At 53.5% G+C, this 25,476-nt stretch overlaps 1 protein-coding gene across 3 annotated transcripts in view; it reads right to left on the reverse strand.

The window, feature by feature from the left end:
• The window catches only part of RAPGEF3 (Rap guanine nucleotide exchange factor 3), a 49,145-nt gene continuing 23,669 nt past the window's right edge, over nucleotides 1-25,476 (reverse strand). Inside the window, exons 1-9 of one of the 3 annotated variants that reach the window (XM_037135491.2) lie at nucleotides 15,434-15,578; nucleotides 8,565-8,648; nucleotides 7,935-8,069; nucleotides 7,265-7,436; nucleotides 6,759-6,958; nucleotides 3,612-3,725; nucleotides 2,929-3,035; nucleotides 2,043-2,185; nucleotides 1-1,146 (exon numbers count right to left, since the gene is read on the reverse strand). In XM_037135491.2, the coding sequence (XP_036991386.2) occupies nucleotides 1,026-1,146; nucleotides 2,043-2,185; nucleotides 2,929-3,035; nucleotides 3,612-3,725; nucleotides 6,759-6,958; nucleotides 7,265-7,436; nucleotides 7,935-8,069; nucleotides 8,565-8,648; nucleotides 15,434-15,488 (1,131 nt within the window). In that variant the 5' untranslated portion in view covers nucleotides 15,489-15,578 and the 3' untranslated portion in view covers nucleotides 1-1,025. Of the gene's footprint in view, nucleotides 1,147-2,042; nucleotides 2,186-2,928; nucleotides 3,036-3,611; nucleotides 3,726-6,758; nucleotides 6,959-7,264; nucleotides 7,437-7,934; nucleotides 8,070-8,564; nucleotides 8,649-15,433; nucleotides 15,579-25,476 lie in introns of those variants that run through there. The other 2 variants (XM_053661923.1, XM_053661924.1) reach the window with 2 other exon arrangements.

Here is a 25,476-nt window from a genome sequence, read left to right on the forward strand (position 1 = left end):
TTGGCTGCTTTTTTTTTTTTAATCTAAGGGAAAAGAAGTCAGTGTAATACCTAACTCCTGACTAGAGTTAGGTATTACATGTTTTAGAAATTCTTCTTGAAAATCACTGCTCTTAACTATAGTTCAAGCCTGGCTCTGTGAAACAGTGTTTGGTTCCCAGTGGGGTTAAGAGACAAATGCATAACTGAGTTTGAAATGCAGTTGCCCTGGTCTTCCCTTCTGGAGTTTATGCAAATTATAGCTGCTGGTTAAAATAATTGTTAATGACACCAAGCTATAGGCTCCTTTCTTCTGATGCAAAATCATCCTATGGGGGCACTCTCACAAATTATTCGGGATCAAAATGCAGCTCCATAATTGCACAAATGTCAACAAGCAGGAATATTCTTGATGCAGTTACTGAGCCTATAAAAGCCTTCAGGCCTGGAGAAGTCCACTTCCCCACTCACTGTGTCCACCATGACCCTCTCCGTCCAGTGTTTGCGTTCTCCCAGCCCCTGCTGTGAGAGGGTGTAGCCCTGGAAAAGACCAGATACCCATGCTTGATTTCCATGGCCTGATATCTCTGAGGCTCCAACATAGGGCTGAAATGCAGGTTGCAGGGCTGTGTACAATAACAGCCATTATAGTAATCTTGAATTTCTGTCAGCTGTTCTTCCTAAGAACAATAGATAACACCTTCACAGTAATAATTCATCAGGTTCCTCTCACCAACCCCAAAAAGAGGAAAGGGGTTAGCCTGGAGAGGTCAAGGACTTGTTCACAGTTCCAGCTCCAGTCAAGGCAAAGAGCTATGGAGGGCTATGTCTTCTATGTCTGAGTGCTACTCCAAAATGGTGGAGGACAAAGATTTGACTGTTTCCCTGCATTTTTCTAATTTGTGTCTTTTTTCCCTTTCCCATTGGATATGTCTGGATTTGGGAATCCCTCCTGGTCTCCTCCATCCACTCTCCAGCCCAGAGCAGACAGCGCCTCGGGCCTGCAAGAGCTCTCACTGCCCTCAGGCCCCTTTCTGGCTCCAAGCTCTATCGGGTAGAAGACACCACATAGGCTGTGGCGATGTACTTCTTGCCATTTCCGTAGGTGGACTTGTCCCAGGTATAGGTCTTGATGGCCAAGGGATGTCCACCCAGGCTTAACCGGCATCTGTGGAAAAGGTTGTCAAATCATGGGACCCCTGCTTCACTCCACCTCTGTCCCATCTCATGCAGAAGGGCTCCACTCTGTCTTAAAAGGCCCCTATGAGAGCTACCGCAGCTTACTTCAACCACTGCCTCCAGCTCCCCGCATGCATGGAACCCTGTCAAAATCTATGCCTTATTGTCTGTCTTCTTAAAGAACATTGCTTCTCATCTTTCCCAGAGCAGTATTCTAAAATCCCAGATTCTAGAACTGAACCCCCAGAAATTAAACGTCTGCTTATGGTTTAAAAGTGGCAGAACCCAGAGTCCTCAAATGTTAGAACATATGAGGCCCAATGGTTCCAACTGAACCCTCTGGGCTGCTAAGGTTCCCCAGGCAACCTCGGGTGGGGTGTGGGGAGGGCAACTAGGGAGGCTTGGAGCACCAACTCCATTTCTCACTTTTTTTTTTTTTGAAGATTTTAGTCATTTATTTATTTATTTTAGAGAAAGGGGAAGGTAGGGAGGAAGCAAGGGGAAGAAACGTCGATCAGTTGCTTCTCACATGCCCCCGAGTGGGAACTAGGTCAACAACTCAGGCACGTGCCCTGACTGAAATTGAACTGGGGACTAATGATGCCCAGCCAACTGAGCCGCGCCAGGCAGGGCCATTTCTCACAGTTTTATACGTTAAGGTCCTGCATAAGATTTCACTTGGGGAAAAGAGGGGCAAGGGTTCTGCTGGTCAGATGAAGTTGGGCAGCCACCAATCTAACAGCTTCGTTTCCCAAGGGAGGAAGCTGAGGCCCAGAACTGTGATTCGTCCCTACCCTCTGAGCCGCTGAATGGCAGAATCCATGGCTCTTGACAGTCCTGGCTAAGGACTTCCTGCTCCCCGGGGCTGGCTGGCCCAGTACTCACGTTTTGCCTGGCCTGGCGATGAAGCACAGGGAGTAGAGTGCAAACTCAAACTCAGGGCTGCTGCCGATGAAAGCTGAGCCCACTTCCTTGTAGTAGCCATCCCAGTTGAACTGCATGGCTAACACGTCAGGGTAAGACTCCCACTGTGGACAGAGAGGGGTATGGTGAATGCCACAGAGTTGGAGGCTGGCCGAAGGGTGGCAAATGGCGGCATTCAGCCAGGATTTGTTGACGGCCCATTAGTGTCTGTGTAACCTTTCCAGGGAGGCTGGATTCTTTAAGTCAACTGAGCAAACAGTCTGTCCTGCTACGACGTGTAAGCCCCCCGACCCTCTGTCCGGAGCTGCCAGTGCATGTGTATCTTGCAGGGCAGCCAGAGTCAGCAGCCAGGTGACCGACGCCTGGGGAACAGGGACATAACTTCCCTGTGCCCTCACATATGGACGAAAAGGGACACTTACTGCTCCCAAATTATTTTCTGGCATCAGACAGCAAAGGTTTCATTTTTATAAACTATGAGGAGTTTCACTCAGACTAGCCAAACTTAAATTTCCAGCTGACACCACATACTAAGAATATTCAGGCAGGAAGTAATGGCACGTCTGGCTTTCCCCTCTGAGAACCTTCTCCTGCCCCTACCCCTCTCCAGAAATGGTGTCCACCTCCTGCTCCCGAAGTTGTGGAGCCTTCACTGTTTGGAAGGGAATCCCAGTGTCCTGGCTGGTTCAACCTGCTGTTCAGCACAGGGGGAAGTCGTATTTATTCACAGTCCCCATTAGGGGGTCAGGGTGAGAGACAAGTCTGACTGTGCGGAACGCAGAATGAGGACCGGAAGTCTGGGTATAGCAAGGCTTCCCAGCCCAGGGGGTCTGCATTCAGTACTCACAGGCCCGTCATAGATGTAACTGTAATAGTCGACCAGGCCCTCCTTCTCTTGTAAGTAGAAGCGGATCCAATTATGGAAGCCAGTGACCTTGCCCTTTTTGACTTCACCTGTAATCAAGAGTTCAAGGTCGGTGATCTGGGTCTCCCTTCTGACCCCTTTCTCCTCTCCCATGCCAAGGCCGTCTCCCTTTTCAAGTCTCTGACTTTTAGCTTGCTCATCAGGTCAGTCCCTTGCCCAGACTTCTCAGAATCCCCAACGTCCCTAACTTTCACTTCAGGAAGGCTCAAGCCCTTGGGAGAATTCCTCCTCCTGGCTGACTCTGGTGACCAAACTTGCTACAAGCTTTATGGGTTAGTGTGGTGGGGAGAAAGACCGAGGCCCCCTTGGGAAGCAGCTGACAAGTCCTGGAGGCAGAGGACGGCTCAGAGATAGACAGCCATAGCCCCCAAAACGTCTCCTTACATGTGCCCCTTGGGAGCCCCAGCATCTGGTCCTCCTTCTCCCTTAGATACGCCCAGGAACTTTCCCTAAGTGGTGGCTCCTCAGATGCCCCCCCCCCCGCCTGCCAGTAGACATGCCCCTCCCTGCTAGCGGCCACGGCTGCTGGTTCCTCAGGGCCCAGTGCTGCCCCGCTCCTGAGGGCAGCTGTCTCTCCATCTCCTTTCCAAGAAGAGTGACCCCACCTGAGAAGACGTGTTCAAAGCCACTTGAGTCCCCTTCTTCATTGCCTCTTGAATAGAGCCCAAACCACATGTTCTTCAGGTCATCGGCAAACTCTTGTTCTGAGCTGTAGCGGTCTGTGGGGAGGAACAGAGAGGACGTAGGAGAAGGGGAGGCAGGACCAAATCCAGGGAAGGAAGGAAGGGCCACCTGCTCCATCACGTTGAGACACACGGGTTCAACCACCACATGTATTCAGTTGTTCGTTCAACAGTGATGTACAGGGCACCTGTGTTATGCCAGACCCAGACCTAAAGGTGAAGGATTCAGCAGGGAATCACGAGGACTAGATCCCTGTCTTTATAGTTTACATTCCAGTAGAGGAGACAAATAATAAAAAAATAAACCATAAGTAACCATCACAGTTTCAGATAAGTGCTATGAGGAAAATAAAGAAGATTATCCCATGACGACTGAAGGTGAGGATGCAGGCAGGGGCTCTTCGAGAAAGGAAGACCCGAAAGGCTTCTTTGAGAAGGTAGCACTAATCGGAGACCAGAAAGATAAGGAGCCAGCCTTGCAAAGGTCTGGGGCAAAGATTCCTCCGTGTCGAGGGAACAGCAAGTGTAAAGGCTCCAGAAGGACTTGAGCTTGATGTTCAAAGAGCTGAAAGAAAGTCAATGCGGCTGCAGCAGCATGAGCAGGAGGGGAAAGGTAGGCAGGGGCCAGATCAAGGGAGCCACAGCAGGAGGGTTGGATCTCAGTCAAACAGAAATAAAGAAACAAAAAATATTTTAGATTTACTGAGTATGTTCTTGGTGCCTGGCACTGTTTGAAGTGCTTTCAATCCTCACATTGAATCTTCCCATCAGGTTGGTGCTAATTATTCTCAGTTTAGAGATGAGGAAACTGAGGCAAACAAAGGATATACAATTCATGCAAGATTGCACAGTTAGTAAGAGGTAGAGACAGCACTTGAGCTCCCACAGTCTAGCTCCAGAGACTGACCTCTTAATGACTCCAAAGCTTCTGGGTGATGGGAGAGCCACTAAGAGGAGAATTCTGTGTTGCGGGCTTTGTTTTTAAAAAGAAACCACCTTGGTTGTGTGTGTAAAAAGGTCAACAAGGTGTATAAGCAGCAGAGGGACCTAAGTGAGGCCAACGCTTTGCCTGGGTACCCAGCGGCGGTGGCTTAGACTGCGCCGGCAGCCGCGGAGGGAGCGTGAAAAGTGGGCAGATCAGAGATAGATTCTGAAAGTGGAAGTGATGGATGTTACTGCTGATGGAGGAAACAGGGATGGGGTGCGGCGAGGTGGAGAGGAGAATCAGATACCACTCCTGGGCCTCTGACCCGAGCGACTGCATGAAGGTGTCCAACCCGCGGCCCACGGGCTGCATGCGGCCAACACGAAATCATAAATTCACTTAGAAGCTTTTTTTTTTTTTGCTCATCAGTTTTTGTTAGTGTTTGTGTATTTAATGTGTGGCCCAAGACGCCAAAGGTCGGACACCCCTGAGTGGTGTCATCTATGAGACGGGGAAAACTGAAGAGAGGCAGGAACCATGAGTTCTCCCTGCACTAAGTTCCAAAGAAGAGATGCCATTGGATAGGCAGGCGGGGCTGTCACCGTGGCAGGCGGGGCTGTCACCGTGGCAGCCGGGACCCAAGGCAAAGGCCAGCGCCGGGGGTCTAATTTAAGGAGCCATCAAATACTGACTGGTTCGCGGCCCAGAATTGTGTGTGGAGGATACAAAAGTGATGCCAGATGGATTTCTTTCTTTCAAGGAGTCAAAACACAATTGGAAAACAAGACTAAATATATACAAAATAACAGAGAATGTTTCACAATCTGAATGGCTGCCACTTGCTTGGCACCAGGTTTTTCCCACTGGGTGCTTTACAAGCCTAAATCCTCCCAGAACCCCATTTCGGTGAATAAGGCTCAAACAGGTAGAATAAGGTCCAGTCACCGGTGAACGGCAGAGCCGGAACTCTAATCCAGTCTCTCTGGCCCAAGGTGATTTGGGGCCACACCCCAAACCTTTTACCTCTGAAGAGATGATGAGAACCATCTGGCAAGTGCTTGGCAAGTGCAGCTTCGTAAATGCAGTGGGGTGGGAGCTAGGACTTGAAGGACAAGTGGGATTTGAACAGGGAGCTGGGTGAAGGCAAGGTGAGTAATGGGACAGGCCAGCCTCTGCTTACGACTTCCCGTGTGACCTCATGCGAGTCACCTGGCCTGCCTGGGCCTCCACTTCCCTCCTTTAAAAAGCAGAAGGGCTCAGGGTTGACCGTCAAGACTCTCTCACATGTTCACTACAAAGAGAACACCAGGGGGCGGTGAAGGACTGTGTCCTCTGCACAGGGAGTGTTTGTCACTGACTAGATGGAAACAGGGATCATGTCTCTAACTCTTCACTAGGAGGCCCTTGAATGGAATGCAGCAGCCAGCTGTGAGCATGAGCCAGGCCATCCCACGGCCAAGGAGGGAAGACCTGGACAGAGCTGCCCCGAGGCAAAGCCCGGCTGCCTGGAGTTCAGGAGCGGAACCTGGAGGACACCGGCAAACACGGCCCATGCCAAGAAGCCCCACAGCCCCAACCTTTGTTGGTCTGATTCAAATGCCTCCGTCTGGAGCCACTCCGACCAGAACTCTGCCCGGTAGAACATTCCCCTGTGAACTTTTGTTGATCTTCTATTGCTCTTTCCCCAACAAAAAAGTGGAGGGGGGCCGACCTCCTTCCTGGACTTAGAGCGGGGAGAAGGAGCGGAACGGAAGGGTCTCTGAGCCTGGAAAGCAGCCCTGCCACCGGATCAGCTGCGGTGGTTGACGCGTGCCCTGCGTGGAGCGGGGCAGCTCACGGCCTTGCAGAGAACCCTGAGGCTGAAGCCGCGAGCGGGAGTACCAACAAGGCAACTGAGAGTAAATCAAAAGATGGGGCGACCTCCAGGCCAGACAGAGGCTTCTTCAGCTCCTGCTGCGTCCACGATCTCTCTGGGCCCCTCTCTGGCCCTCTCTCCCTGCCCCTCTCAAATGCACCCTGACCTCCAGGGAGTCCCCACGCACGTCCTTAACCTGCCCACTGTGGAGCCCGGAGGTTCCTGGCTCTGCTGCCAGACAGACCCGAGTCCTCGGCTCTGCCCCGCGGGGCCTGCAGGGCCCACTCACTCTGGCCCTGGAGGAAGCTGTACAGCTCCTTCATGACGGCCGTCTTCAGGACCTCCCTGAGGAAATCGTTCTGCTCGGCCAGCTGCTGGGCGCTGAAGTGCTCCCCGCGGCCCGTGGCCCGCTGGTAGTTGTTGAGGAGGCTGATGAAGGCCGCGTAGGTCGGCTTGGAGAACAGTTTCTCGTTGACTAGTGTAAAGAGCCTGGAGGGGTGGAGAGAGGCGCAGGGGCCTGAAGGTGCAGTGGAAACCCCTCCGGGACCGGCCAGGCGGCCGGGGCAGGCCTGCCACGGTGGGGTGGGGGCACAGCGGGCACTTCAGGTACTCCGAAGTCCAGGCATGAGGCCACCTTCGGCCCGGCCGGTCCCAGAAACCCCTCCCCACAGGCCTTGGTTTGCCTCTGGAGATGTATTTTTTTCCCTGTCCCTTGGGTCCCACCTACCCGGAGGAGAAAAGAGCCGAGGCAGACTGAGGAAGAAACTTTGAGGGAGAGAAGTAACGGGAACTCACGGCTCCGGGCAGTGGTCCACCTGGTCTCTGGTTTCCGAGGGCGAGATGCTCTTCTGGCTGTTGAGGATGATGTCTTCCTTGCGGGCCTTGTTGGTGTCCACCCTGTAGATGGTCTCCGAGATGGCCTGCAGCTCCTTCTCAGTTATGGCATCGCTGCGGTGGGAGAAGCTCTCTGGGAGGGGTTGGGGGAGGCCTGTCTCAGAGCCCGAAGGAGGCCACGTCTTTGCGCCTCACCTTCTGAGCACCTTCCAGAAGTTGGCGGCAAGGGAGAGGGGCTGCAATCAGGCCCCCCACTAGCCAGAGGACAGGGGCCTTGGGCCTTAACTATCCTTAAAATCAGCACATGGCCTTGCCCACAGGGAGTCCAGAGAATGTTCACGCCACCCCTTTCTTCTAGGACGGTTCTCAAAGTCTGACATGCCTCAGAATTACCTGGACGGCTTGTTAAAACAGAGGGGCAGGTGGATGGGGGGGAATGAATGGGGGCGGTTAGGGTTACGGTTAGGGTTAACCCACCCCCAGAGTTTCCGATTCAGTAGGTCCAGGGTAAAGCATGTCTGATAAATTCCCAGCGCTGATGCCACCAGCCCAGGGACCCCACTTAGAGAACTACTGCTCTGGAGAGTCCCTCTGTCCCCGGGGGCTCTGCTAAAGGGAGCAGGAGACTGACCGTGGCCACACTGGCTCTCAAAATCCTTGCAGCAGTTCCCAAACTCGGGGCAGCGGGCATTGCAGTGGCACGGGTGGTGCCTGTCGAAGGTTTCGTGGCAGCGGCCGTGGCAGGAGTGGGGCGCCGAGTACCGGTCTGAGAGAACAGGGCAACGTGCGTGTGGGGGGAGGCGGACCTCTAGGGGTCGCTCCGCTCCGCTAGCTCCCCGCTCAGCCCTGCTCTCCTGACTCTCCCGTCAAAGCTCTCCAGGGAAGGAAAACAAACAAGCTTCGCTGGTGCACACCCTTCAGTCAGGAAGTCCTTTCCGATGCCCAGCTCCACTTTCTGGCCTGTTGTTTTTATAATCTCCCCACTCTAAAAATAAAATCTCTTCCACTTCCCTCTCCAGCCTCTGCGCAGGCCTCGGGCTCTCTTTCCTGCTGACCGCCCCTGCCCCACCCCCGACTACTGAGGTCCTCGGGCTGCTTCCTGCCCAGACCCGAGAGTCCAGCGACTACCTGCAGGTGCTGGGCTTGGGGTCTGTCTGGCTTAGGCCTGGGCCTGTCACCATCGGTATGTGTACCCCTCCCCTACTACCCTCTCATGTCCTTTTTCCTTTATCCCGCAGGTCCCCTTTGGGGAGGCGCTCACTGCTAGCCGGGGCCTCTTCCACGTCTTCCTCCAGCTCCAGGGATGGCTCCGGCTCCGGCTCTGGCTCTTTGGGGTTCCTTTGAGCTGAAGGGCAGAGAAATAGAGTCACCAGCCATCTCCGAGGGATCCCTCCCCTTTATCTCTGGTTCTCGGTTCCTCCAGCCTCAGGGACAAGCATATGCAATGGAAGAAAATACAAATCAGGAGCTAGGGAACAATGAGCAAATACTAAGTAAAGAAGGAGAAAAACAAAATGGAAGATGGTTGGCTGATGGTTGAAAACTTATAAAAAGTGAGAAGCATCTCCCCAGGTGACGCCCCTCCTTACCACTTTACCCTCCTGGTCCTCGGTGTGTTCATCTGTAAAAGGGGGGAGAGACCACAGACGGTCCCTTCTAGACTGAAAACTCAGGTCCGGCTGCGGCTTTTCTCTGACTGAAGGTGACAGACGGACGGGGTTGATGTTCTCCAGGCGGAAAGGCCCGCACGTAGGAACCGACATCCCATTGGAGTCAAGGGCGGGCTCCTCCCGGGACCTCCGGGAACAAGAGCTGTTGACTGAGACACCAGCTTCCCTTCTTTCTTTGCAATGCACTTGACAATGGCCACAGAGGCTGTATCTGAGGGGAGGGTGTGCTCAGAACAGCACATTCCTACAGTCGCTCCATTCTCAGCCTGCAGGCTGAGTGACTGCAGCCTCTGCCCTGGCCTCGGACCGCACACCGGTGAGGCTGGATGGGGTGGGGTGGGGATGGAGAGGAGAAATCTTCCTGGGGAGTCTGAGCTCCTCTGTCATCACCAGTGGAATAATTTCCCCCCAAGAAACAACACTATTACAAAGTGACTCAGAATCTATTAGTGAGTTCACTGGGTAATGTTGTGTCATTACCATTCGAGCCATGGGTCAGGTCACCATTCAGTCGCCAAAAGTCTCCTGATCACTCCCCTGTGCCAGGCTGTGTTCCGAGTGACGACAATTCACAGAGTTCCCAACTCAGTCACGCTGTATGCTGACAGACTTTTGTGAGCTGACCTAGAGTCTCAAACATCATCTATAATATTATGAGTTGCAAATCAGAAAGTTGGAGATTAAATGGCTCCTAGGCTGTATATGATCTCTGCCTAGAAAGGCCAGCCCGGGGGTCTCCGGTGAACAGGCCTTCCTGTGCCTCTGCTCCGTGGGGAGCAGCAGAACTGCTACCGGTACATACGGTGTTCTTCGTGTAATTGAATAAAGTTCCCCTCCGGGTGACAGCGGCTCTGCAGGACGGGGCTGGGTCAGCAGACACCACCTTTGGGCAGATTAGGAAGAGGCACTCCTTCCCTTCCGCGGGCACAGGTCTGGGCCTTGGCGCATGGCTTAGCAAGGATAGAGATTCAGCTTTGGTCCACTTTGCCTCCTCACCAGGCGCCCCTGCACAGTGCACCGTCTGCAGGAGCACACGCAGTGGTCTTGCTGCCCAGGACCTACCACGGCTTCAGTGAGCGTGGTTTCCAAATTGGGAGTCAGGACACGTAGCCTGACAGTGAACTTAGCACAGCTTTCTGCCATAAAGCAAGAGGTCACTTACCCGGGAGTCTGAAACACTGGCAGCCTACAGACAAGGTGACTATGCAAAGTGATTTTTTAAGTGACTCATTTAAAACTGTGCCACTGAAGTAGCAGAAGAAGGACTGGCTTTTGAGGACAATGCATGTCCCGTTTGATCGCTGGACTGGGGCTGACGGGTCGGAGCTGTCCGGCCACGCAGCCTCCTCACCGTAGGAAGAGCTGTGTGAGTCGGATGGTCACCGGGACGCCGTTCCGCCTTCCTGGTGACGTGCGGTTGGGGAGGTTTGCTGCCACGCTTTCTACTTTTGTGATTTAAAGTGCTGAGTAATGATTGGTATGGAATACATAATGAAATAACATTTTTTATCATTTTGGCTTTTTTTGGAATTATTTAAACTTTCAAGATATTATTAATCCTAATAATTCAGACAGATATTTCAGGCCTCGATTTCATTTTAAGTTGGGGTTTTACACTGGGATTACCTTACAATACCTGGGAGAAGTGGTGGCCAAATCCCTGTCCCTTGCCGTGCGTGTCCCTAAGTATCCTCCTCCCAGGCCCTCTGAGCCCGGTCATCGGCCCTGCTCTAGGCCGCTGGCCGTCCAAGCCAGCGGCCGTCAGGAGGGCTCAGCCCAGGCATGGCTCAGCCTGCTGTGCGTCCCAGGCCCTTCGCCCCACAAGGCGCCTCACCAGCACCCAGGTGCTCATAGTCTTCACAGCAGTCCTGGTGTCAGTGACACTGGAGGTCACCCTGGCAGGCAGCATCAGTGAAATTTCTCACTACAGCGTGATACACATGAGTCCATTTTTCCTATAGGCAGTTTAAAGGTCACAAACTCAGCTCAGAGAGGATGCTATTCTCCTAATCAAGGTACCCGTGCTGGAGAGCTCGAGTCAAGGGCAGGGGCTCCGCCTGGCAGGAAAGGCCACTGCTGCCCACAAGGGGGAAGTCTGCCCACAGCCTCCCATGCACAGCACAAACCTCCTCCCACTGCCCGCTGCCCAGCGTACTGCAGGGCCCATCGTGCAGACCAGGTTCACCGACCCAAACGCCCACCGGGGCTGGACCTGCGCTGTCGCGGAGAGAAGAAGCAGGGAGGCTGTGGGAGGAGGTGGGGTCTGTGACGAACCGGAGCAAGGCCCTGCCTGAAGCTGACAGCCACCCTCAGCTCTGGCCCTGTGCCGCCACTTTGGCGTGTGGGCTCAGGGTCGCCACTCCTCTAGGTCATCCGAGAGAAGACTTAATGTTTTTTCTGTGAAATTTCCCAATTTCTAAAAACTTCAGGCAGACCAAAGAGAACCGTCTATGGGTTGAGCATGGCCCAGAGGCCGCCATTCACCTGTGCTGTAGGCAAAGGTGGGCCGCTGCTGCCCTGGTGGTCCCGCCTGCCCTCTCCCCTCTGGCCCTTCCCCTCCCTCTCTTCCTCTCATCTGTACCTTTTATGTTTCCTTCATCTTTTTTCTTTCCTCTCCTCCATCTGGTCTTCTCTGCATCCTATGCTCCCCCCTCTGCCCCCCCCCATCTTTCTGTTTCTTGAATCTTTGGAATGCATTCAGATGAGTTTATCTCAGGGTGGGGATGAGGTGGGTGTGGGCGAGAACTGGCCTGCGAACTAAGATCTGTTATGTAACCACAGACCACATCCCTGACTCCAGCCAAATGGCTTGCGGAAACAAGCTTTTGGTCACAGGGGCATAAAATAAGAAATTTTAAGAGAAATGGTACGAACCCACCACCACTCCTGAAAAAACAAGCCCCACCACGCCCACCACAGCACAGACAGTGGAGGATTCAAGCCAGGGCCACAGCTGGCTGCGGGGGCCCTTCCTTCCACACTGGGCTTTCAAGGGCGATAACAGAGCCTCTCTTTCCATTTGAGGTTCCTGAGGTTTGGATTTAGCGAGTGCTGGGGTTAGTCAGGGTCAGGCTGTGGGTTACTAAGAACGTCAAGATCAGAGTCGGAATTACTGTCAGCATCGGAATTTGTGTGAATGAGGAAACTGAAACCCAATTTAGGCCATGGTTGGGGTTAGTTAGGTTTAGGTTAAGAGCTACAGTTCAAATTTGGGCTTCAGTTAAATTTATTGATGAAGTAACAATTTTGTATTCGTGTTTGGGTGGAAATTGGGGGTAGGTTTCAGATCACATTCAGGGTTGTGGAATGGGTCAGGATTAGGAGAGGAGGAATTAGCCCAGTTTTGTCTTAAATTAGGTTTGGGATTTGGCGCTAACTGTGATTCCATGCAGGTATGGTGTCTCAATTTAGCCTGGGTCCAGGGCAGAGGCGAATATTACGAATACGGGTTCAGTTACTGCTTTGGATTCTGGGATAGGGGATCGTACTGTGCTAATGAGGGTGACAGCAGAGACATCAAGAACCTGGACTCTGGCACCAAAATGCTTGGGGCTGGGATTCTGGTTCTGCTGCTTTCTGGCTGCATGACCTTGGGCAGGTTATTTGACCTTCTGTGCCTCCGTTTCCTTATGTGTAGAAGTGTGTAATAATGGAGGCCATCTCATAGAATATTTATAAGAATTAAATGAGTTAATATTTATAAAGCACTTAGTACAGTGCGTGACACAGAGCAGCACCATGTAAGTGTTTGTCAGGTACATAAACAGTGGCGATACTGTGTGCCCATCATCTTCACGGTGACGAGGATTCAGACCGGCTGGGGCAGCCTTCCCTCCCTGCCGACGCACTGGTCTAGCTGACTCCCTCCCTAGGTTTCAGGTAGGCCATCCCTCAGCTTGGGTGCCAGCGCATTTATGTTGCTGCCAGTTTCCTCGCTGACATCATCACCATAGGTCTGTTTTCTTTGCATCAAAGAGGTGTCAGCAACATAAGCCAGGTCCTGAGGCAACTCCGCATTGTGTGCAGGGCCTCCAGTGTTGCAGGCCTCAGAGCCAGTGCATCGTCCCTAAGAAAGACCAGGCCCAAGTCCCCTCTTCCCCTCGGGCCCAGGGAACTCCTCTGAATCTTAAATGATTCTCCCTTAGAACCTGAATGCAAAGACCTTAAGGAGAAATTTTCAGCCCAGGAGAAAGGCTCTGTCAGCTGCCTGCCCAGTCAGCCTGGCAGTACACCCAGAATCCAAAGGGAGAGAATTCAGACAAAACAGGGCAACGTTTTGAATGGGCCAGATCAGCAGAGTCCAAGGAAAGAATTCACTTCACTCCAGCAGCTGGCACCGGTTGAGACAGGCTACCAGTGAATAGTCAGCTCTGTAGTGCTCGGGAGAACACGCCCACTGGCCCGGTGGGAGTGGACTTTTTCATCTCTGTTCAAGAACTTTGTCCCCAGTAAGAAGCCTGGGCCAGGGATCCTTCAGACTTCCCTGTAAACTTGGTGGGCTTCAAAACGACCTTGGGATTGGAGGGTGGAGAGGCCCCTGGATGTGCTGCTCTGGGGAACCTCGGATGACTGGTCCCCGTGAGTACTCACACCAGTGCAGCACCTGATGCCAGGCAGCTGAATCACCGCTCCACCCACCACCTGCCCACCCCTGCACCTCATCCCTCTGCCTCACCTCTGACTCTGCCCCACCTCCAACCCTGCCTCTCTTTTGTTAGGCTCAGATTGTCCTTCCATTCCCCATGAAGACCTCCGCCATGAACTGTACCCCCTCAAAGAAACCCTACATTTCTCTGCACCTTCCAAGATGTCAGTACGCTAGAATGCTCACTCCCTATCCAGACTGCCCACCGAGAGAGCCCGGGTGTTTCTGTGTCCCAGTGCTGAGCCCCTCTGATGGTTAGAACAACCACATCTGTGCCTCTCTAGGGGCCCTGATGCTATTTCCATGGAGACCTAGTCAACCAGAAAATTCATTGTCAGGACCAGCTTTCTGCCTCAGCCATGACTCCCCATATGATTCATATTCTTGCATCAAAACTCTGAGATGTTGAAATAGGACAGACAGGAGCACAGCCTCTTCCTTCCCACCTCAGGAAAGAGAAAAGCATCAGGCACTGAACCTCATTCTCCCATCAGTCCCACAGCCAGATCAGATCACCGCTCCCAGGGGTCGGACTCCCCGGGCACCTCTACCCTCAGGGATGCCTGCTTTCCCCGCCCCCACCCCCACCCCAACCCAGGGACCAAAAGCCTTCAGTTGCTGTCCTCCCCTGAGACTGGGATGTACCAACCCAGTGGCCACTCTTCCCCACTAAGCTAAGCCAGGTGTTGTCATGTCCTCCCTCACCCGCTACCACTGGCCCTGGGCCACCTGGGGCCCAGTCAGAGCTGATTTCCAACTGCTCTGCAGCAACCGCAAAGTGGGGGGACATGATCCTATCCAGGGTTGGGTGGCCTGGGAATAGCTTCCTCTCCAAATGCTTTTCACTTGGGAATCCTGTTAGGGGTCTCCTTCTCCACGACCTACTTGGAAATGACTCCAAGAGTAAGTTCCTCCTGGAATATTTATAATCATAAAGCCCCAATTCACTGACAGCACACCATGTAGAGTGCGTTTAATACATTATCTTATTTAGTCCTTACAACAGTCCTTCCTATACAGGAACCGTCGAGTCTAAGTGGGTGTCAAGCTCTGATTCTTTCTCCTCCAGGCAGCCAAGCACTCTCCCCACATCTCGGCCCAGCTCCCTCCCTTGGCATTCATTATTACTCACTCGTTAACCACAGTAACACACTGGCATCGGCATTTTGCATGGCCACTGAACAGGACAGTGTTCCCATCCTAGCCCCTGCCTGCACCACTAGTAGCTGTGGGCCAGGACCCTTCTCTTTGTGTTAGCTCCTCTAACACTGGGACGAGACCCATTCCTCGGACCACGTGTCTAGCCCCAGATAGCACACAGCCTGCCTCCTGGTCCGGGGCGCTTCCTTCCAGTTTCCCCCTGAGCCTGCCCTTCTCCTAAGGCTCTACCCGGAGAAAGGTCCCACCCCACACAACCTCACCCATCCCCAGGCAGTGGAGGGAGTCACCAAGGGCTGGCAGGCCACTCAAACCCAAAGGCCACTGCCCCAGCTTTATATCACACAGTGACTCCAAAAACCCAAACGTTGGTGAGATCGAAAGTTAGCTTGGACTAAGGGATGTTTGGGGCTGGCCTTCCAAGCTGTGGGGAAGTGGCTTCGGTGTTGTTGGTTCCTCAGCCCCTGCAGCTCCCTTCACGGCCCCGTCTGCTCCAGAGGCAGCTCCGCACCTCAGACAAGGACCTGTCAAAGGTGCTCCATGGATGTGGGATGGAGCTGATCCTCCCTCGTCCCACTACTCTCACCACTACCACGTTCCCCAAATCTCTGCTTCGTTCCGCAGGACCCCTTTTACCTCCACCAGATAGCGACTTACCGGCCCAGGCCAGGCCACAGAGTGCAGCCAGTAGCAGGGGGACACAGGCCTTCATGGTGCCCAGCTGGAGGCCAAAATGAGACTAGCTGTTGGACTTCCACTGGAGTCAAGATGGATGTCGCAGCTCTCAAATGAGCCTTACTTCTCAGGCTGGCCCTTTTAAAGACATCAGAACTTGTGGATCTGGTACCTCCAGATCCTTCCAAAAAGAAAAAAAGGAGGGAGGGATCCCAGATGAATTGGAGGTGGAGAGGGGGTGGGGCCCTCCAGCTGTTTGAAGCCAGAGGGAAGGTGACTTAGCAGCAGGTAATGCCAGATGTTTAGAACAGGTAATGCTAGCCATCTGTAGCTAGGAAATAGGTCATACAAGCAGGCACATCGAGATGGGTTAGGGGTCCCTGGCTGGTGTAGCTCAGTGGATTGAGCGCGGGTCTGCAAACCAGTCGATCACAGTTTGATTCCCAGTCAGGGCACATGCCTGGGTTGCAGGCCAGTTCCCAGCAGGGGACCCACAAGAGGCAACCACACATTGGTATTTCTCTCCCTCTCTCCTTCCCTTCCCCTCTAAAGATAAATAAATAAAGTATTAAAAAAAAAAAGATGGGTTAGGGGGTTCTCTGTCCAAATTAGGGGTACCCGTGGGCTTATCTTTGGCTGATGTTTTCCAACATCCCCTACCTACAAGCCTCAAGCCCGCCTTTTCCACAGGGAAGGGGCTACAGGCTGGCCAGCTTCCTCTTTGAGTTACTGGTACTCAGTGTGAGAAACACAGTAAGATGATCATCACAAGTTTGATTACCAGTAGGTGCTCAAGCAAGCATCTGGGTTAGTGGGTTGAAAACAAAGGCTGTTCTTATTACCATCAAGCCACATGTAAATCAGTCACCTTAGAAATATTATGCAAATGGGCCTCTAACTTTTACTGAGTCAGCATCCCAGCTCTTACATGTTTCAGGTTCTCATGGGTTCCAGGTGTATGAAGCTGGAGAAGGGCTGGAGGCCTCGTCAAGGCAGCCCAAGGAGCCACCCTTCCTCTGCTGGGAGCCCAGGCCTCACTCCCTCTTTCCCCTGCTCACACTCCTCTCCCCAAAGACCCTCCCCGGAGAGAGAGAGATGAGGCCTCCCAGGGGTCCTTTCTTCCCAGGTCTAAGAACAGAGGTGCAGCAACTTGGGGCTGCCAAGTTTCCCCTCCTACTAAAGATTCAATCTGCTAAGCGCAGTACCCTTCCCAGAAAGAGCACTGCACGGGGATTCCCAGCCCTCTCAGAAAACTCTCGTATAAAAAGGCAAAACTCTAAGGCAACAACTAAGAATCCTCCCCAGTGGGGTTCTTTTTACTGTTATTGTTTTGGGGTTTTTTTGTTTTTCTTTTTGCTGTACAGGTTGCATGTCCTCCTTAGCCAGTGTAGTTTAACAGTGGGACTTTTTTCCTCTCAATTTCTTTTTTTTTCTCACTTTTGAATAGATGGGGTTGGATCTGACAATCCCTTCCGAGTTCTCAGATTTTATTTCGAGGCTTCCTGCCCTGGTCCCAGGTTGAGCAGCTGTCAGTGGGTAGGAGAACCTCCCAACCCCTTGCTGTGTGGAGATGAGGTCACACATGTCACGGTCTCAGGAGCAGGGAGGACAGTCTGGGCAAGCCACCTGGAAAGGGACTCACCCTGCAAATACAACTGAAGAGGAAGCCCAGCCCTGTTCTTAGGAAGGAATCCCAGTTAAAAGGAGTAGGAGCAGAAATGGCTGTTTTGTTTGCCTAAGTTTCATTTGCACAACACGAAAGCAGGCTGCTGGGCTGCTGCCAGCCCAGCTTCTCACTCTTCCTAGATTACAGCACGTGAGCACAGCTCAGGTGCCAGTTAGCTTAGGAAATAAAGCAGAGCGTCACTGGTTGAACCAGCAAGCAATGACACCTCAAAATCTGGGACGGGACCATCTGTCCCTTCCAAAGGCCCACGGTGGGGATGCTGGCTGAAGCCAAAGCTATCGGAGTGGGTTCTGGCCAGCATTGTCCTGATGTCCAGTTGAACTGAGTGTGGGATGGAGCTTCAAGGGTGTGTGCACGCCCCCCATCAGGGGAATTTCAGGTCAGGGCCAGGCTGGGAGCTGGGCGGACAGTTAGACTGAGCCCATAGAACCACAACACAGCACAGGACCAGGTGGGTCATCTGAGGACCCACGCATTTCAGATCGAGTCCTCCAACAAGACCACAGTGTCCACTGAACACCCACCACCAGTGCTGATGAGACACTCACCACGTGTCACATGCGGAGCACTTCCTGTGTGCTCTTTCATCCTCACTACAACTCTTAGCAGGCGCTCTTGTCATCTTCATGTTATGGGTGAGGATTAGAAAGGTTGGAAGATGTGCCCAGGAGCACATAATTATGAAGTTAAGCAGCCAAGTCTCTGGCCAGAGTCCTCCCCCACGAGCACCGATGCCACATCACCCAAAGCATCGCATTTACAGCACCTCGGCAACCACGCTGCTATGTCTGCGTGACCACACAAGAGCTCTGGAATCAGATTCACTGGAATTACAGGGACCTCAGAGGCCACCTGGTTTCACTTCTTATATGATGGCACAGTGCCCCAAACAATCCCAAGTGGCTGTTCTGCCTCCACTTGAATACTTGTGGTGCTAAGGGATCCTACCTCCTCAGGGCTACTGGCTGCTCACCCCCCGCCCCCTGCCCAGGTCTTATTCCCAAACCCCAGGACTTTGCAACCCAAGGCAGGCTGACGTGGATGAAAGTAGATAGAAAAGTAGAAAAAAAATCCATTCAGTCCACATATGAGTATATATCCATACATTCGTGCCAAGGTGCTAATAGATATACTTAGGTGCACAAATATATGTACATACAGGGGTGGGCAAAAGTAGGCTTACGGTTGTGAGTACACAAAACACTGAGTTTATTCTTGTGTTATTATTATACTGTGGACAGTTTCTCTTCTTGGCTGGCCTGGTCTGGACAGAAAACTCTGCTGCTCAGCCCTCTAAGTTCTCCTCCCAGTTAGATCCTCACCACTGCTTTCCCTCTGATTGAAAGCACTCACCAAGGAACCGCCATGGGAGGCAGCCAGCAAAGGGAGAGTCTCAGGAGGCTGGGCCGGGTGCCTGGGGTGGGAGGAGAACGATGCGGAGTGCGTGGCGGTTGCCCGTGATGGGAACACCCACAGAGGCGTCAGAAAGTGGGGAGTGGGTGCAGCTGTGGCCTCTGAGGAGACTGGGAGAGTGGGGAAGACGCTGCCTGGGCAAGGCTGTGCGAGGCAGTCGGCAGTCAGCGGTGTGGGGACTGGGGATTCCACTTGTACATATTTACTGGTGACCATTGCGGGCCTGGTCTGTGCAGGCCCTGGACTGGCAGGATGCGGGCCAGGCTGGAAAACTATTCTTGGAATTGACTGGTTTCTAGTGGGACAGAAGGCAGTCCCAGCATTTGGCCACTGTGAAGTAGACCCCACTCATGTCTGGGGCACCAAAGTGGTCAGGGGTGTCTCAGGGCCAGCAGGCGATGGGAGAAGCTGACACAGGGGACCTACACCCAGGTCAGCCTATTTCACCACCCTTGTCCTCTATCAAACCGAGACAGAGTCTCTCCAGCACAGGACCAGAGTCTGGAGGGGTCCTGCAGCTGTGCAGCTCAGCTGCAGCCTGGAGTCACCTCCCAAGGGGACCCTGGCACTTGAAGACACTGGGTCTACAGCCTCCGTCCCACTGTGGCAGGTGGGTACGCCAAGATAGAGGCCCAGGATGGTCACCCGCGTCTGATCACCTGGGAACCACATCAGTCTGTTGCATCCTCTTACTGAAGGAATCATAGAAAGGCTCCACGAGTGATTCTCTCCCAGATTGGTCGGCACACTGTGCACCACACGTGGTTTTCCAGGCACTTCTTTGTAAGTTCGCACGCAGCCCTGACATTCAGCATCACACTCCTGGCCTTGCCTGGGCACGTCAGTCAGCTATGCCGCCTGAGCCATTGGTCACAGAGTCCCAGGCTGTGCTTCTGCTTCTGCTGGCCAGGCCCCATGCCAACCCTCTGCCTGGAACGCCTGCCACCACTGAGCAGCTGTCCGTATACATGTCCGTATACCTGCTGCTCATCCCCCAGCCTCGGTGCAAATCCACCCTTCCACAAAGCCGGACTTCCTCCCTCCAGCCCGCGGGACCCCTCCAGCCTATGGACGCAGTCCTTGATATTTGTCCTGTAACACATCAGAGCCACCTCTGAGAGATGTTGCTGCCAACATGCTGCTAACCACGCACTGTCATCTAACTCTGTACCCATAGAAGTGTGTGTTCAGCTTGCCTCTGAAATTCCTTGAGACTGATACTTTCTCTCATGGGCCCCCTCTACTGCTTTGTATTGTCATCCAACATGTGATAGAAAACTGTCCCTGTAGCTGGGACCAGAAATGAGTGAATGAATGAATGAATGAATGAATGAACGAACTGAGCCTTCCAGCCCCACTTGTTATAAAGAGAAGATGGTGAGAACAGAGAACAAAAGCGCACAGAGAGAGCCAGTGGATCCCTCTATGAGATCTGGAGGCTCTAGAGTTTGTTCATGGGGGGAGGGGAGGCTCAAGGGCAGTGGGTGTAATGGAGTCTAGGGACTTACGTGTTGCTGTGTTTTCACAGCAAACACATCATCTTTAGCTGTATTATATGTTTATTTGGGACTAATGGGGATTTGGGGGGCCTAAGCCCCTTGGCACCACCACTGCACAGGGCGGCCAGTACAGGAATCAGGCAGAACCTGGGACTCCAGGTTGGGGACCCCAAGGCAACCACCTGCCTCTGTTTGCCAGCTGTGCTGATGTTTGTCTCACACTGCCCAACAGTGATTAGAAAATCAAATTCTGTTTCATTCCTCCAAGGCCAGGGGTTTTGGAGAGTCTAGAGGCACGGATGAGAACAAAGAAGAGGATAGGGCCAGCGGGCAGTGACAGGAAGGCTCAGAGAGACAGAAAGGCTATGAGCAAGGGCAGGGTCCAGACACAGTCTGGCGGAGGCCCAGCAAGAGCCGGGCACTGGGGCGAGGCACCTCCCCGGTCGCTGGCCCCAGGTGTGTTGGTACAGCCAGCTGCTCTCCTCACCAAGAGGATGACGGGACACCCTGGCAGGAGCCATTCCTGACCCATGGTCTGAAGATCTACAATCTGTTAAAATTATTTTAATTAGTGTGCTAAGGTAGTTGGACTGTAGGCAATTTCCCCCTTTCTCGTTCACTTGTTCATTCACTGGACTGTGCTTAGCCAAGTGGATGCAGAGGCGAGGAGCTCAGCGTCGAAGCAGGGCAGAGAGGGCGGGCCGAGTACACTGAGCTCTATGGCTGGGCAGTAGGACGCAGTGCTGAGACCACCAGTTCTAACGCCAGACCGCCTGGGTCCGAATCCTAGCTCTTCCACTCGCCGGCTGTTCATCTCAACCCTAGGCAATATTCCTGACCTCTATGCCTCGGTTTCCCCTGCAACTTAAGCTAGTAAGACTATTTTACAAGACTTTTGTGAAGATTGAATGAATTAATACTTGTAAAGCTTTTTAAACAAATGCACGGCACATAAAAAGACCAGATAAGTGTATATTAAACAAAAAAAAACAGGGCCATGGAAAACCTAGTCTAGATGGGGTGATTAGGAAAGTACTCCTTGGAAAAATGACATTTAAAACAGAGACACACAGTGGCAGCTTCTTGAACCTCTCCATAATTTGATTTTTTAATTCTGAAAACAAATGTGCCTTAAAAATTGTTTTGAGTCCTAGGGATGAGTCATTAATGACCTACACTGTCTAGCTCACCTGGTTTGGTCGCCAAAGGTAACCACATATTTTCTGGGGAACTGAGTCCTGCTTCACAGGAAGCCAAGAGCCTCAGTGGGGCTCCAGCCTCCTGCACCTTTTGCTTTATATGATAAATAGCCAAGGACCAGGAAGGAGGAGAAGCGGAGGAGGCTGACCTCCTCTGTGGGCCGCCGCAGTCCAGCCTCCTTCCAGCACCCAGGTTTTGCCCTCGCAGGGCCCAGCCCAGCAAAGTTGAGGAGATAGAGCTGGCCACCTACCTCTCTCCCTTAGGGGTACGGGGGTGCTCTGTGTTCCCAGGTCCACTGCAATATGCGCTAAGGAAAACTCTGGCTCTTGCCCCTTGCCCTGTGTCATGACAATTCCCCTAATGCCATTGCCTCCAGGGTCTTTCTTTCCTTTTCTGCCCCTTAGAATCCTCCCAAGTCATATATGTACACAACAGGGGCCTTCCACAGATAAGGGGGACTCAGGCGAGCTGCAGGATGCAATGGAGAAGGACAGGAACCTCTCTGAGGACCCTTATAAAATGGTGTCTGCTGCCCGCTCTCTATCCTGATGGCAGTCTGGCTGGAGGCCACTGCTGGGAAGATGCTTGGAGGGGTCGCCGGCCTCATGACCAAGGGCGGTCTGTGCCCTCTCACCTGCTCTGATGCCTTGAGCTGCCCAAGCCATAGACACTGATGGCAGGAGCACATCCCCAAACGCTCCTAGTTCAAACCTCTTTTTCTAAGTAAGAAGACTGAGGCCCAGGGAGTGCGAGGGACCCGCCCAAGGCCATGTGACTGCTGAGTCCCAACTCCTCCACCCTATGCACCGCTCCCAGTGGGAGGACCACCCTGACTCACGCTTTGCACAGCACTTTTCTGGAAGGCAGAATAAGCTCAAAATGTCCTGCTGTCACGGCCCTAACAAAATGTCATTTTGCCTCCACCCCTCTGCTGGCTGAGTCCTCTGAGGGCCAGGAAAGCCTGCCCTCTGCCCCACCCAGCACCCTGGAAACAGCTCTGGTTGCCCTCGACTCACACCCCAGCCTGAAAACAGGCCTGGGGCGCTTCCCAAGGGCCAAGAGCAAGACAGATGGAGTCAGAATAGGCCCAAAATGTCCAGGTCCCTGGCCCGGGGTCCATGCTCATCAGTCTAAACACACATGAGCCACCAGCATCTCACACTCTCTCAAAAAAAAAAAGGTGGGCCTGGGCTCCGAGCCCAGCCTTCCTCCTTCTCTCGGGGACCACAGGACGCAGGCTCCCGCCTCCGCATTCCATCTCCTGTCACCAGCAGCAGCCTCCCGTGGCCCCGTTAAGGGTGCGTCCTGTAGGAAGGCACCAGGCACAGGAGAGAAGACGCTCTCTGAGCATAGCCGAGTCGGGCTCGGAGCTCTCAAAGCACAGCTTCTCAGTGACCTGTTGTCATCATCTTCACTGGGAGGGATGGCAGCCACCTGTCCCCTGGGAAGAAAGCCCCTTCACCCTCGGGTGCCCTGTCAGGCTGGGCAGCAGGAGGGCGAGGCTCAGGCCTTGAAGAGTCCAGAACCTCGGGGAGGGGTGCCTGGGGCAACTGGACAGGACTGAGTGCTCATGGACTAGTTCAAGCCCATGGCCCTGGCAGATGAGTGAGAAGCCCAGAACTCTGTGTAGGGGTCAAGTATCAGGACGCATTTCAGAAGTGCGTTCACGGTCTGGCCTACATGTCCATGGAGGGGAGGACGTGGCAGGTCAGAGATTTTGCCCCAGCCACTGTATCGGATGCTTGGGACACAGGTTTATGCCAGTGGGGAGCTGAGGGCACCCCCAACTCTGGGAGGCAGAGCTTTGCAGCCTGGCATGCAGGGCTCCGGGTGGGTGGGAGGGGCGGGAGTGGCCACAGCCAGGGCTGTGTGCTGCATTCCAACCTGGGAGCAGCTGTGCACCTAAACGCTTGGGGGTGAGCAGTGAGACCTTGTAGCCCGAGGCATCTGGTCCCTCTGATGGCCCTGTTCTGCATCCATTACACAGCTGGGGAGGGTCTGCTCCTGGAGGGGCCAGGACTGCCCATCTCATTCAGAGCCTCTGCCAGGCCCACTGTATTTCGAAATGGAGAGAGGGAGGGTGGAAGGAGAAGAGGACTTTATATGCCCGGGGCTCTGAAATGTTGGGGTTTGGGGAGACTACAGCACGAGGAAAGGTCATGGACGAGCAGGCCCATGGCGCAGGCATGGCTGAAACCCACCCAGCTCTTCACCAGGCCACCCTGTCATCGACCAGTAATGTAACCTTAGGCAAATCTTCCTGTGCCTCCGTTTCCCTGACAGTAAACGGGTAAAATTACCTACCCTATCAGCAGGGTCAAAATAATATAATAGAAGTGAAAGTGTGTTAAAAAGAATGAAAACAATTCAAATCAGTTACCATGGTAAGTACAGCGGTGCCTCGGTACCAGTCGTTAATTCACTCTGGAACTCCTGATAAGTCCGAAACCCATGAGTAAACAAATGATGAAGCATTTTCTTTTGTGGGGCAGCATTGTGACTCACAGGTTCTATCAAGTACGAGTCCGAGCAAACACCGAGCACTGAAATATTTTTTCTCAGCAAAATGCGAGTTTGACAAATTCTGAAGCCAATGAATACTGAGGTGTGACTGTACTGGGAATAACAGCTACAAGTCTACTAAGAAGCTTAGTCCTTGCAACTTGGGAAGCAGAGCAGCCAGAGACCCAGGGTTGCTGGGAAAGCAAAAGCCAGGGGAGTGTGAAAGCAAATCAAGGCTTCTCTCCCCGACCATGAGCTCTAACTGCTGCACACAGCCACCACCACGGCTGACTGACTGCAGCCGGGGAGGAGGGTGCTAGATCACCAGCTCAGGTGGGACTGCGGAAAGAAGGGCGGCCTGGCTCCCAGGGAGAGGAGCTGGAGGGCTGGGCTCCCTACTGCTTTACCAGATCCTGCTCGGCCTGCTGGAGGCGTGTGCCTCCCTGGTGTGCACCCCACAATTTGGAGTCCTGACCTGGCCTCCAGCCTGCCTCAGACTTGCACAGGGAAGCTAAGGATAAGGGCTAGGGGCGGGTGGGAGTATGTGTGTACTTAGAGGAAGAATTGCCCTTCCATTCTGTTCTCCGCTGTAAGGCACACACATTGCCTCTCTGCTCTACCTCCCTCCCTTTAGGTAAAGGAGTTTTTTAAAGGCTTGATCTCACACTTCCTTCTCCCAGCCATGCCACGAATTCCTCCTCCCACCACAGCTCTCCTGAAGCTGGGAGCCCACCCCCTGCCCACACAACCCGGGCTGCCAGGATGCCCCACCCACCCCACTCCTGGGCAGTCATGGGGACAGAAGGCTACACCCCTCAGAACTAGAGTCACTGTCATCTAGAGCCTTTCCCTCCTCTGCTGTGACACAGCCCAGTCACTGGGGCCTTTCACTCCAAGTCTTTGGCCTCCAGCCACCCCGGGCACTGCTCTCCTGGCAAGGCCTCTCCCACCAGGCTGAGGGGTCCTGTGCAAGGGACAGAAGCAGTGGGGAAGCTGACAGGCAGCCTAGGCTGCAGGGAGAGTCACAAGTCACCAAAGTCCTGTAGGGACCAGGTGTGACCACGGACTAGAGGAGAAACACTGATGGGGACATTGGCCTCCACCGGGCATGGCCCGTTGCGCAGGGCTGGTCTCCCTCCAGTCCGAGAGGATAGGGACAGGCTGTGGCAGGCTGTGGTCATGCCTAAATCCCGACAATGTGTTTAGAAGAAAGGAAAGCCATTGGGAGTCCTGACTCACCAAGACTGGGGCTCAGCCTTGTCCTGATTACTCAGCTCTAGAAGCTTCTGTGCCCAGTGGTCCTCCGTCTCCACCCCAGACAAGGGAACTGGCTTGGTTGCCCCACCACCTGCTCCAGCCCAGGTCCTCCCTGGGGAGTGGGCTCTGCCTGGCTTCACCCGAGGCGATGCTATCCCTCCGTCAGGCTGAGGACAGGGGACTGCCCACAGCTGTCATGTCGGCTGTGGGGGCAGAGCTGCAGTTTGACTGGTTTGTCACTAAGAACAGGACTGAGACCACACCCATCTTACAGATGGAGAAATGGAGACAGAAAACCGTTCATGGACTCGCTCAGACTCACTTGGAAACCTGAGGTTTAACCCCAGTTGTGCTGCCGCCTGCTAAGGGTTCTGACACTTTCTGGAAGCAGCTTGCATGCACCCGTGAGCACGGAGATGAGAGGTCTGGCAGTGCAGGGGTGAGGGGAGGTGGGGCGTGTCCAGCCT

Source organism: Artibeus jamaicensis, unplaced genomic scaffold (genome assembly GCF_021234435.1).
Source record: "Artibeus jamaicensis isolate MK-2021 breed Jamaican fruit bat unplaced genomic scaffold, CSHL_Jam_final contig_233, whole genome shotgun sequence".
Classification (NCBI taxonomy): Eukaryota; Metazoa; Chordata; class Mammalia; order Chiroptera; family Phyllostomidae; genus Artibeus; species Artibeus jamaicensis.